Source organism: Calliopsis andreniformis, chromosome 5 (genome assembly GCF_051401765.1).
Source record: "Calliopsis andreniformis isolate RMS-2024a chromosome 5, iyCalAndr_principal, whole genome shotgun sequence".
Taxonomy (NCBI): domain Eukaryota; kingdom Metazoa; phylum Arthropoda; class Insecta; order Hymenoptera; family Andrenidae; genus Calliopsis; species Calliopsis andreniformis.
This window is the reverse complement of record NC_135066.1, coordinates 14,290,740-14,302,987: the sequence shown is the minus strand read 5'-3', so window position 1 is coordinate 14,302,987 and position 12,248 is coordinate 14,290,740. Positions and strand designations below refer to the sequence as shown.

Here is a 12,248-nt window from a genome sequence, read left to right as displayed (position 1 = left end):
GTGAAAATATAAATGAAAAAAATTACAATCAAGGAAATGAATATTCATACACAACATGCCAAGAAGCTTTGAAGATTTGCAAGCGAAATTGTATGAAAATGTATACCGCTTTGAGAAAAATTTGAAATTGAAATATCAAGATTCTTGGAAAGGTACTAAGAAATACTAATCTTATCGAAAAGAAAGCAGAAAATGAAATATTCTAAAATAAACCGAGACAGTGGAATTACAGTTTGATTTTAACAAGTTTCATAAGATTTATCGATACCCCTATATCTCATTGCAATCACAATAATCTCAGAATTTTGTGCAAGGCGTTACACGCGTTATCGTTTGGTGTAAATGATAATAAAGGACGGAAGTCCGACCTCGGTTTCCGTGTCTAGATAAAATTCGAGTGCAAAGAAAGGAGATAAAACTCCGTGGAAACGTTCTTCAAAGTAAAAATTAATATCTGAAGGAAGGAACGACGAATACTTTTCTTATTTCAAATAATCTAATATTAAACTCGAACAGTAGCCAGGAAAGAATTAAATCACCAATAATATTAAATAAATATTACAGTAATAGAAATAGAAGAAGAAAAAAGAATCAAGAGACAGAAGAAACTAGTTAATTTCCACAATTAATCATTGTTTCATTATAATTATTTCATGTCAAAATAATGACAAGCAATTATAGATGCATCGTTAGTCGCGTTCTTAGGTTCTCGTTAGGTAAATTGACATGCTAATTACTAATTAACCAAGATAGGAAATCGAATAGGATATCGTGTCGCCGCGATGTATATATTAGTCTAATTAAGAAAATAGTAATAATGAAATAGCTATTGCACAACAACTGCATGAATCTTCGGTGAAATCGATCGTCGAATACTGTAAGACTGTTCCCCGATCGCAATAGATCGCGATAGGCCATCGTAGATCACTGGCTCTCGAAGGATCTTTCCTTTTTCAGTGAAACGATCCACTTATCGACCTAACTGGGCTTTGAGTCATTCTCGTCGGATTGTTCTGACTCACCGTATGCTTCGAAACTTGTGCTCATATATAGGAAAATATTAACGTCGTTCCCTTTTCATTCTGGCCATTCTGTAATTCGATATTAATGGCTGCGTAAAAATCGTTTACGGCGCGGTTTTTTATATTTTTCTTTTGTATTTCGCCATGGACTTTATAGTACATAAAATGAAAGAATGTCCAGTTGGGAAATAAGCTCATTTGTATCATTTTTATACCGCAATAAATGTTGCTTTTTTAAGAGTGTGTATAATTAATTATGTGATCATCAGTATTCTACATTTTTGAAATAGTCTCGCCTATATAGCGAGACTTCTTGTTATTAAAAACTGACACATGTAATTTTTAGTTTAAAGGTAGCTAAAGTAATACAGATAAAGGTAGCGTTTATCCAGGTAGTCGCCACATTTTTTATTTCAGTGTAATTAAGAATCTGATTTCAATTGTTCACAATCACTTATATTTTTTATCAGCAACATAAATCTGCAACTACCTTTTCATTGAGGAAATTTTGCAGGGGTAAAAAAAAAGCAAATAAAGATTAGATAAATTAAAGCCCTGGAAGTGTGATGGATTAACATCCCAAATAAATTGCAACAAGTTTTACTGTGTTGTAAAGCAATATGTGCGAACGTTCTGACCAGAAGAAATTAAATATTTACCAATATTGATTACTTGATTTTTTGGATAAATATTTATAACAGAAATCTAGAAAATAAAGTGATATTAAATTTTGCAAGTTGAAAGATATTCCATTCATATACGTTTTGGACCATACTTCAGAAAAGTCAAATGACAAATAATTAATAATTGAAGTAATCATTACCTTTTTCGAGTAAGTTACTATATTCATAGATACAGCTTACTTATAATCCTTAGAGAACTATGAACTTTTATGTGCAGGTAGAGGGCCAATAAAATGTTGACGCCCATAGGTGTTCGACGATTATGATTCATATTAATCGATGCAGTATTTCTGCAGAGATATATGCTAACACATTGACCTCTTGCATTTTACTGTGCAGAATGTTATACATATATGTATAATTGACAGATATTCAATAATGTTGAAGAATATTATCTAATAACAAAAATTGTTGAATTAAATGAGAGATATAAACTTCAAATAAAGTGGTATAATGTTGTCTACTTTTTTATTGAAAAGTGTCTTTATTACTTAATCTTATGAAGGCTAAATAAAAAGCAAATAAGTTAAATAAAAATTTTCCTTGTAATAATAATTCAAATAAAATTAGTGCCTGCTTTCAATTATATTTATCATTTCTCTTAATTAGGACAAGAAACATACTTACAATAATTATGAATGAAAGAACAAATCGCGCATGTATTATAAAAATGACATAACTAAAAAAAAAGTATCTTTGAGGCAAAGCAAAAAACTGTTTATAAGTTTACGAGAAAATTATTTATTGAATACATTATATTGACATAAAGAGTAGTTTTACTTAATGAGAATTATCTTACTTGAATAACTAGTTCGAAAAACGGTTATGTATTACTGTTAAATGATTTTCTTGTAATTATTTAAATAGTTTGTAATTTAGATTTGAAAAGTTCTGTGAATAAATTCTATAATCTTGATCTTTAACTAGTAAACTTTTTATATAATGCGTAGAGGTGCATTTACCAAATTGATTTATAGCTGTAATTCAAAAATCACGTTTTCTGAATTGTGCCACTTTTCAAATACACGTGCGAAATGTTATTCCATGCAACTGATAAAAAAAACCTTGAAACCTTCAGAACTCGATTCGACTTACCCTCCAAACCATTCGACAATTCTTAAATTGAAATAAAACGAACTCAATTGTCAAACTCGACGCACGTGTGTCGATCGCTAGAAAAAAGAGAGAAAACTCGGCCGAGGATGACCCCGAGAGAGACAAGCTCGAATTGAAAATCGAACGCGTGGACCCTGAGGCTCGTGAATTTAATTTTGCAAATTCTTTTATTCCCGGTGCTGACTTTCGGCGGCCACGACACACCTAGACACCGAGCCCAGCATTAATCATAGTAAGTCAACAATAAAATGATCACCATTCCGCTCACGCGATATGTATACGCTGCTATCTGCCTTTGTGTCTTTTTTTTTTCCCCCTTTTTTCTTCTCTCCTTTTTTTTTAATGTTCTTTCACATCCCTCCCTCTTTCGTCGCTTGGTCCACTAACCATTTCCAGGTTTTGGAAGTTACAATTAATTGCATTGCGTGCACGTCAACGTTTATGCTAATACCATTCAGTGTCTTTGTCTGTTGATATATTCTCTGTTTTCATAGCCCTGACAATTAACCCCTGTATTTTATGTTTCTTTTCTCGCCCTTCGCCGAAACGCGAGGCGAAGATTCTGGCCGAAGCATTTTTGTTTCTCGCACTAACTGTCCGCCATTGAACCAAGGAAAACGTTGTTTAACATAATAGCTTGTTCGTTTGACAATGTGTTGCGGTGTTCTAACAAATTTTCCTTGTTCCCCTCGCTGCTCCTTGGATACCAGGGTTCCGGAACTGTTTCGGATAAATTTGCGGTAATTAACGTGAGAGTCAACTAATTGAATCATCCATTAATGTGTTCTGTGTCGTGTTTGTTACGCGTGCGTTCGTGTATGTGTGCGTTATATGCTTTACGTACGTCTGTCGTTACATGCTTATTTTTATTTTATTATTATCATTGTCATTCATGTGTTGGTGTAAAGTTAAGAAGCTTTAGAAGAATAAGCAGGTTTATTGCAATGATATTTTAACTAAGGTAATAATCGAAGATAGTTTTTCTCCTCGGTTTGAGATTACTGCATTTCTTTTATGGCTTTATCGGAAGAATTTGTTATATTTTTCTTTTGCTTAAATTTGTTTCTGAAGTAAGTGTTAAGATTGTGAGCAAAAGGTAGCTCGATTTTTTTATTTTTGCGATTATTGTTCGCAGTTATCGAGAGTAATAAATAGAAATTCAAGTGAGGAATATAAGTAAATAAAATGTGAAATTAGATTCGTAAATGGGCAGAATATGAATAAATAATTACATATATTACTGAGGTGACTAGTTTTTCCACTTTCAATGGATATATTATTTATTTTTGTTTGTCGCTAGAAATATTGTCTTTAAAATCACGTAACTATATTAGAAAAATTGTGTGAATCATATAATTAAGACTTGCAAGATATGTTATATAAATTTCCATAGCATTGTTATTATAAATTATAAAGTCACAAAGATATTATCTATAGTAAAACTTCTTTGTATTTTTATCGATGCTGAACGCTATAAATTATTAAACAGTTGCAATATTTTTATTACATACACGTCATCGAAAATATTATTTAATAAGAAAGTTGAATATTTGATTAAAAACAGCTGCTATATGTCGTTCTACAGGAACTTTCGTTCATTGTTTTCAATAATGTAGTGATTTTTCGTGATAGGGTGAATTGGAACAACAACTCCTGCAAGCAAATCCAATCTTGGAAGCCTTTGGGAATGCGAAGACAGTGAAAAACGACAACTCTTCTCGATTTGTAAGTTTAAAAATTGAGCCTCTTTTTATATTTCCTTGGGCTATTATTTTCATTAAAGCAATAAACTTCTAAGGGTTTTGAAATTGGTTGACTTGAAACATTTAGCTTTCTTTTAAATAATTGTTAAATGTTTGTTGAACAGGGCAAATTTATACGGATAAATTTCGACGCTTCCGGTTACATCGCCGGTGCAAACATAGAAACTTATCTGCTAGAAAAATCAAGAGCAATTCGACAAGCGAAGGATGAAAGAACTTTCCACATATTTTATCAACTTCTCGCCGGTGCTTCCCCAGAACAAAAAAGTAAGTCACTTCTAACATCATATGTAAAAAATAATTTTATTACAGTACATTTTATTATCTTATTTTATACTACTCATTTTATTATATACTTACAACTAATTTTAATGTACAAATAAGTAAACCACTGTCTATTATAAAAAAATCCAGAACAATTTATTCATTAATGTTACTGGCATAATTTTTTGTAACGTTTTCTCGTCTTTTTGGCAAGCTACAAGTTCCTCCAACCCAGTAAAAATTGTTTACTACTTTAGTGAAACTATAGAAAATTACTTGTTTGTACTCCTAATAGCTCAATTAATTCAAGACCTAACGTTTTCCATTTTTAGTACTCTATAACAAATACAATTACTTACCCGAAAACTAATTTATAATAGCATTTAATTAATCTGTAACATAAACCTGACCCACACTTACCATAAGTACAGCGTTTCTTGATTTCAGCTTTTTAATTGATAGGGATAGCTAGTAATGGTATCTTAAAGATAACAGGCCGTTCCACTTAGTTGATACTTCACGTGATATACATTTGATTCAAAAGTATCTAGTGAGAGCGTAATTTCAAATGATAATAATAATGTGACTGTATTTCCATAACACCTGTGCTCTAGTATTAATATTTCAGTGGTAATAGTAGATTCGCTTTCTCAAAGCCTTGCTGTGTATTCACAGAGAAATTCGTCGAATGGAACTTCAATACACGTTTTATATTATGTAAAGCATTATTAACTTAGACCAAGCCCAAATCTGATTAGAGCGCGTACCCAATTGTTACTATTCGAGGCAGGAAAGGGAATCGATATTCCCAATTCAAGGTACCAAGCATTTCCGCCCATTATACGTTGCACTTGTCAGGTGATGACATTCTCGCCTCTGCTCGAATCGACGTTCTCCGATTAGGCCTATCCTTTCGTGATACAAATGATTGCAAAGAACCTCCTTCATAGATGACTCAGCCGTGCTACCTGACTTGAAGCTAAATTGAGCCGTGAAATCTTAGGCAACGCATCATTTAGAGCGTCGTTTTATAAGTGCAATGCCACTTTGATGACTGCACTGATTTTTCTCTCTGAAATAGATTTCGAAGTCCACTTGATAGTCTTGTCAATTGAACTCTGGTCAAGTATGGAAATAGAAAGTTACATAATCTATGTCATCTGAAAGGAGTTGAGAATATGCAAGGGTTTGTTATTTCTAAACTCAGCTGAACCAGATCTAGAAACATAATAAAGAGTATTACATTGTTAACAGTTAACAATTGTCGCAAAATAATTTAGCAATCTTAAACAGTAATAATGCTATTTCACTTTTGTGTCATAGGTTTATGTCCATAGCCTGTTAGAGTACGAAGACACTATTATCAAGTCACGTGATTTCACGTGACGTGACATAATATGTTTGCACCCTTATCAACTCAAAACACACATGATTAAAGTACTGAAATATTTTCAGAGGAATTCATCCTGGAGGACCCGAAACACTACCCATTTCTTTCGAATGGCGCATTACCAGTTCCGGGAGTGGACGATTCAGCCGAGTTCTTCTCAACCGTAAAGTCCATGCACATCATGGGCATGACAAACGAAGACTTCTGTTCGATCTTCCGTATCGTGTCTGCGGTGATGCTTTTCGGTTCGATGCAATTCCGTCAAGAAAGAAACTCCGACCAGGCCACGTTGCCAGATAACACGGTCGCTCAAAAGATTTCTCACCTATTGGGTTTAAGTGTCACAGAAATGACGAAAGCATTTTTGAAACCGAGGATAAAAGTAGGCAGAGATTTTGTGACGAAAGCACAGACAAAGGAACAAGTGGAATTCGCAGTGGAAGCGATTTCGAAGGCATGTTACGAGAGAATGTTCAGATGGCTTGTGAACAGAATTAACAGATCTTTGGATCGGACTAAAAGGCAGGGAGCAAGTTTTATTGGTATATTGGATATGGCTGGTTTTGAGATATTCGAGTTAAATAGTTTCGAACAGCTTTGCATCAATTATACGAACGAGAAGCTGCAACAGTTGTTTAATCACACTATGTTCATCTTGGAACAAGAAGAATATCAAAGGGAAGGAATCGAATGGAAGTTCATCGATTTTGGATTAGATTTGCAGCCAACTATTGATTTGATTGATAAACCTATGGGTATGTTAAAGAGTATATTTTTTTCTAGTTCCATTTAGTGATAACATTCATTTGTCTGTATTTTCCTTGTTTCTAAACAATTACATGTCTATATATATCTGAAATATTTTTTTAGAATCATTCGTATTTCATACAAATAAATTTTCTAATAATAATTTTGAAAACAACTAAGTTGTATCTTAATGTCATACAGGTATCATGGCACTGCTGGACGAAGAGTGTTGGTTCCCTAAAGCTACGGACAAAACATTTGTTGAAAAATTGGTGGGTGCTCACAGTGTTCATCCCAAATTTATGAAAACAGACTTCAGAGGCGTCGCAGACTTTGCTATCATACATTATGCTGGTAAAGTCGATTACTCGGCCGCTAAATGGCTAATGAAGAATATGGACCCTCTGAACGAAAATGTTGTTAGTCTTTTGCAAAATTCTCAAGATCCTTTCGTCTGCCATATTTGGAAAGATGCAGAAATCGTTGGTATGGCCCAACAAGCCTTAACTGATACACAGTTTGGAGCTAGAACCAGGAAAGGAATGTTTAGGACAGTTTCTCAATTGTACAAAGAGCAGTTGGCTAAATTAATGGTCACTCTTAGAAATACTAACCCCAATTTCGTAAGATGTATTATACCGAATCACGAAAAGAGAGCTGGAAAGATCGATGCACCATTGGTACTAGACCAATTGAGATGCAATGGAGTACTTGAAGGAATCAGAATTTGTCGACAAGGATTTCCAAATAGGATACCATTCCAGGAGTTCAGACAAAGATACGAACTTTTAACGCCTAACGCTATTCCAAAAGGATTCATGGATGGAAAGAAGGCCTGCGAGAAAATGATTCAAGCCCTTGAACTTGATCCAAATCTCTACCGCGTTGGTCAATCGAAAATTTTCTTCCGCGCTGGAGTTCTAGCTCATCTCGAAGAAGAACGTGACTATAAAATCACTGATATAATCGTCAATTTCCAAGCGTTCTGTCGTGGTTTCCTTGCTCGCAGAAACTACCAGAAACGTTTGCAACAGTTGAACGCTATTCGAATCATTCAAAGAAATTGTGCAGCTTACTTGAAGCTTCGAAATTGGCAGTGGTGGCGTCTGTACACTAAAGTGAAACCACTTCTAGAAGTAACTAAGCAAGAGGAGAAATTGACTCAAAAGGAAGACGAGCTGAAGCAAGTGCGAGACAAGTTAGAAATGCAGTTACACTCTGCACAGGAATACGAACGAAAGTATCAGCAAGCTCTTGAAGAAAAAACTATGTTGGCGGAGCAATTACAAGCCGAAGTCGAACTGTGTGCAGAAGCAGAAGAAATGCGGGCACGGTTGGCTGCAAGAAAGCAAGAGTTAGAGGAAATCCTTCATGATTTAGAAGCGAGAATTGAAGAAGAAGAAGAGAGGAGTGCTGCGTTGACTCAAGAGAAGAAGAAATTACAATTGAATATAAGTGACCTTGAAGAACAGTTAGAGGAGGAGGAAGCTGCTAGACAAAAATTGCAGCTTGAAAAAGTACAGTGTGATGCGAAGATTAAGAAGCTTGAGGAAGATCTTGCACTTTCCGAAGATACGAATCAAAAATTATTGAAGGAAAAGAAAATTTTGGAAGAAAGAGCAAATGATTTATCTCAGACACTTGCTGAAGAAGAAGAAAAAGCGAAGCATTTATCAAAACTGAAAGCTAAGCATGAAGCAACAATTGCAGATCTGGAGGAAAGATTATTGAAAGATCATCAGCAAAGACAAGAAGTTGACAGATCGAAGAGGAAAATAGAAACCGAGGTATCAGACTTAAAAGAACAACTTGCAGAAAGGAAAACACAGGTAAGATGACTTAAACTAATTGTTTTGTTAAATATTTTTAATTATTTTGTTATATTAACAATAACAAATGTTTTACAGGTCGAAGAACTTCAACTGCAACTTGGAAAACGTGAAGAAGAGCTCAATCAAGTAATGGCGAAGATGGATGAAGAAGGGGCTGCGAAAGCCCAAGCCCAAAAGGCTCTTCGTGAATTAGAGTCTCAATTAGCTGAATTACAAGAAGACTTAGAAGCCGAAAAAGCTGCCAGAAGCAAGGCAGAGAAACTGAAACGCGACCTAAATGAGGAATTGGAAGCTTTGAAGAACGAGTTGCTAGACTCTTTAGACACAACAGCGGCGCAACAGGAATTGAGAAGTAAACGAGAACAGGAATTGGCAACACTAAAGAAGAATTTAGAAGAAGAAACCTCAGTGCATGAAGCAACATTGGCAGATATGCGTCATAAACATACACAGGAATTGACAGCTTTGAACGAGCAAATGGACGCATTGAAAAAGACTAAGGCTGTTTTGGAAAAAGCAAAGGCAACCTTAGAGGCCGAAAACGCTGATCTGGCGACTGAGCTCAGATCTGTCAGTGCAAGCAGACAGGAATCCGACAGGAGAAGAAAACAAGCCGAACAACAGCTTGCTGAAGTGAATGCGAAACTCGCCGAAGTCGAAAGAAACAGACAGGAATTGGTAGAAAGAGTAACGAAATTGCAACAAGAATCTGAAAGCATCATGCAGCAACTAGAAGCTGCAGAGTTGAAGGCTTCAGCTGCCTTAAAGGCATCAGCAACCTGTGAATCTCAATTCACTGAACTTCAACAGCAACTAGAAGAAGAAACTAGACAAAAATTGGCTTTAAGCTCAAAGCTGAGAGCACTAGAAAGTGAAAAGGAGAGCTTGCATGATCAATTAGAAGAAGAAGAGGAAGCAAAGAGGGCCTTAGACAAACAGGTAAAATTATTAACCTTTTAATGATCGATTTTAAGTGTCCGCGATCCACATGCGTGAGCATATAGCATTATTTTTGTATTAAAAATATTTGTTTATTTCAATAGGTTCTCGGCTTGAACGTACAATTAGCTGAAGCCAAGAAGAAAGCTGAAGAAGAATCTGAAGCAGCTGCAGCACTAGAAGAAGCTAGAAAGAGGTGTATGAAAGATATCGAAGCACTTCAAAGACAAGTTGAAGAGTTGCAAGCTGCTAACGATAAATTAGATAAATCAAAGAAGAAGATTCAGGCTGAATTGGAAGATAGTATTATTGAGCTCGAGGCGCAAAGAGCTAAGGTGCTGGAGTTGGAGAAAAAGCAAAAGAATTTCGACAAGGTAATTATTTTTTTATATTTACATATAGTATAATAATTATTATTTAAATCTAACTTGATATTTTCCAATTTCTTCACTTTTTTATTTTCTGTGTTTTAAACTTTTTATCAGTTCTTTTAAATCTCTTTGTGACATATTTAAAAGATTTTAATATTTGATTAATTATTATTATTAATAAAATTAGCTTTATTCGCGAATTACAATAAAATAATTACTGTTATTTTCAAACTTTATAATAATTTGGTATTAATAGAAGTATTACCCCTTTTTTATTATTAACAATAGTTTGGGGAACTTTCTGTGAGTTTCTAATATTATTATATTTCTAGCATAGATAATTTTACATTTACAATTTTTTTTATTCTGTTATCTTAAATTACTATTAATTTTAGATATACAACACTTTCCAAGCCATTTTTGCAGTAACGTAGATTCAGATTTTTGAGAGTGTAGTTTAATACCTCAATTTAACCTAAAAGATTTATATTATGTTGCAATTATTTCCATATCATCTGTCCACTAATATTTTGCCGCTATCTATAATTAATATGCACATCATGTGATCACAATAGTAGTTATTAGTGTGCTCTTCACACTGTGTTCATAATATCTATAATTATTATTATTACTTAAAAGGTGCTGGCTGAAGAAAAAGCGGTCTCTGAACAATACGCAGAACAACGCGACGCTGCCGAACGCGAAGCTCGAGAAAAAGAAACTCGTGTCTTATCTCTGACCCGAGAACTCGACGAAATGAACGAAAAGGTTGAAGAACTTGAACGAATTCGTCGAGGTCTCCAATCGGAGCTCGACGAACTCGTAAACAACCAAGGGACGGCGGACAAAAATGTACACGAACTCGAGAAAGCAAAACGTGCCCTCGAATCTCAATTGGCTGAGCAACGTTCTCAAGTAGAGGAACTTGAAGATGAGTTACAGTTCACGGAGGACGCAAAACTGCGTCTCGAAGTAAACATGCAAGCTCTAAGAGCTCAATTTGAACGAGACCTACAGGCGAAAGAAGAACAAGCTGAAGAAAAACGAAGAGGATTGGTGAAACAATTACGTGATCTTGAAGCGGAATTAGAGGATGAAAGGAAACAGAGGGCAGCCGCTATTGCGCAACGGAAGAAAATGGAAGCAGATTATAAAGATATTGAGCAACAATTGGAAATGCATAATAAGGTAAAGGAGGATGCATTGAAACAGTTAAAGAAACTTCAAACGCAAATAAAAGATTCCACTAGAGAAACCGAGGAAGCTAGAGCTGCTAGGGATGAGCTCGCCGCAAGTGCCAAGGAGACCGAGAGGAAAGTGAAGAGTTTGGAGGCGGACTTGATGCAATTAACAGAAGATTATGCTAGTAGTGAACGAGCTAGAAGAGTGGCAGAGAACGAAAGAGATGAATTACAAGAAGAGCTCAATAATAATGCTAACAAAGGTACCTTGATGTTGGATGAAAAACGAAGACTAGAAGCTAGAATTGCGACGTTAGAAGAGGAATTGGAAGAAGAACAGTCGAATGCTGAATTGCTAATGGATAGAGCTAGAAAAGCTCAAATCACCATTGAACAGCTGACAAATGATCTAACAACTGAAAGATCAACCACGCAGAAATTAGAATCGCACAAACTGTTATTAGAAAGGCAAAACAAGGAACTGAAAGCGAAATTAACGGAATTGGAAACTGCTCAAAGAACAAAGACCAAAGCAACCATTCAACAATTGGAATCAAAGATTAATAATCTCGATGAACAATTAGAAACTGAAGCTAAGGAGAGATTTGCACAGCAGAAGATCAACAGAAAACTGGAGAAGAAACTAAAGGAATTGACTTTACAATTGGAAGATGAAAGGAGAAACTCGGACCAATACAAGGAACAAGCAGAAAAAGTAAACGCAAGAATGAAGGCCTTGAAGAGACAGCTCGACGAAGCCGAAGAAGAAATTAGCAGGCATAAAGCAATGAAGAGGAAAGCACAGAGGGAAATGGATGATATGCTGGAATCTCAGGAAGAGTTAACTAGAGAAGTGGCAAACCTTAAAAATAAATTAAGGTAAGTTGCAGCACTCTTTTTACATTAAAAGAAAAATAAAAAACAGTTTCATACTACATTT

The 12,248-nt window shown here is 35.0% G+C and overlaps 1 protein-coding gene across 3 annotated transcripts in view; it reads left to right on the top strand.

Annotated features, from left to right (window-relative positions):
- The window catches only part of Zip (myosin heavy chain 10), a 33,534-nt gene that overhangs the window by 16,414 nt on the left and 4,872 nt on the right, over positions 1 to 12,248 (top strand). The window contains exons 4-12 of one of the 3 annotated variants that reach the window (XM_076378425.1): positions 3,030 to 3,053; positions 4,454 to 4,546; positions 4,689 to 4,851; positions 6,304 to 6,993; positions 7,187 to 8,814; positions 8,893 to 9,756; positions 9,861 to 10,130; positions 10,416 to 10,430; positions 10,767 to 12,187. In XM_076378425.1, coding sequence (XP_076234540.1) covers positions 3,030 to 3,053; positions 4,454 to 4,546; positions 4,689 to 4,851; positions 6,304 to 6,993; positions 7,187 to 8,814; positions 8,893 to 9,756; positions 9,861 to 10,130; positions 10,416 to 10,430; positions 10,767 to 12,187 — 5,168 coding nt within the window. The remainder of the gene's footprint in view (positions 1 to 3,029; positions 3,054 to 4,453; positions 4,547 to 4,688; positions 4,852 to 6,303; positions 6,994 to 7,186; positions 8,815 to 8,892; positions 9,757 to 9,860; positions 10,131 to 10,415; positions 10,431 to 10,766; positions 12,188 to 12,248) is intronic. The other 2 variants (XM_076378427.1, XM_076378426.1) reach the window with 2 other exon arrangements.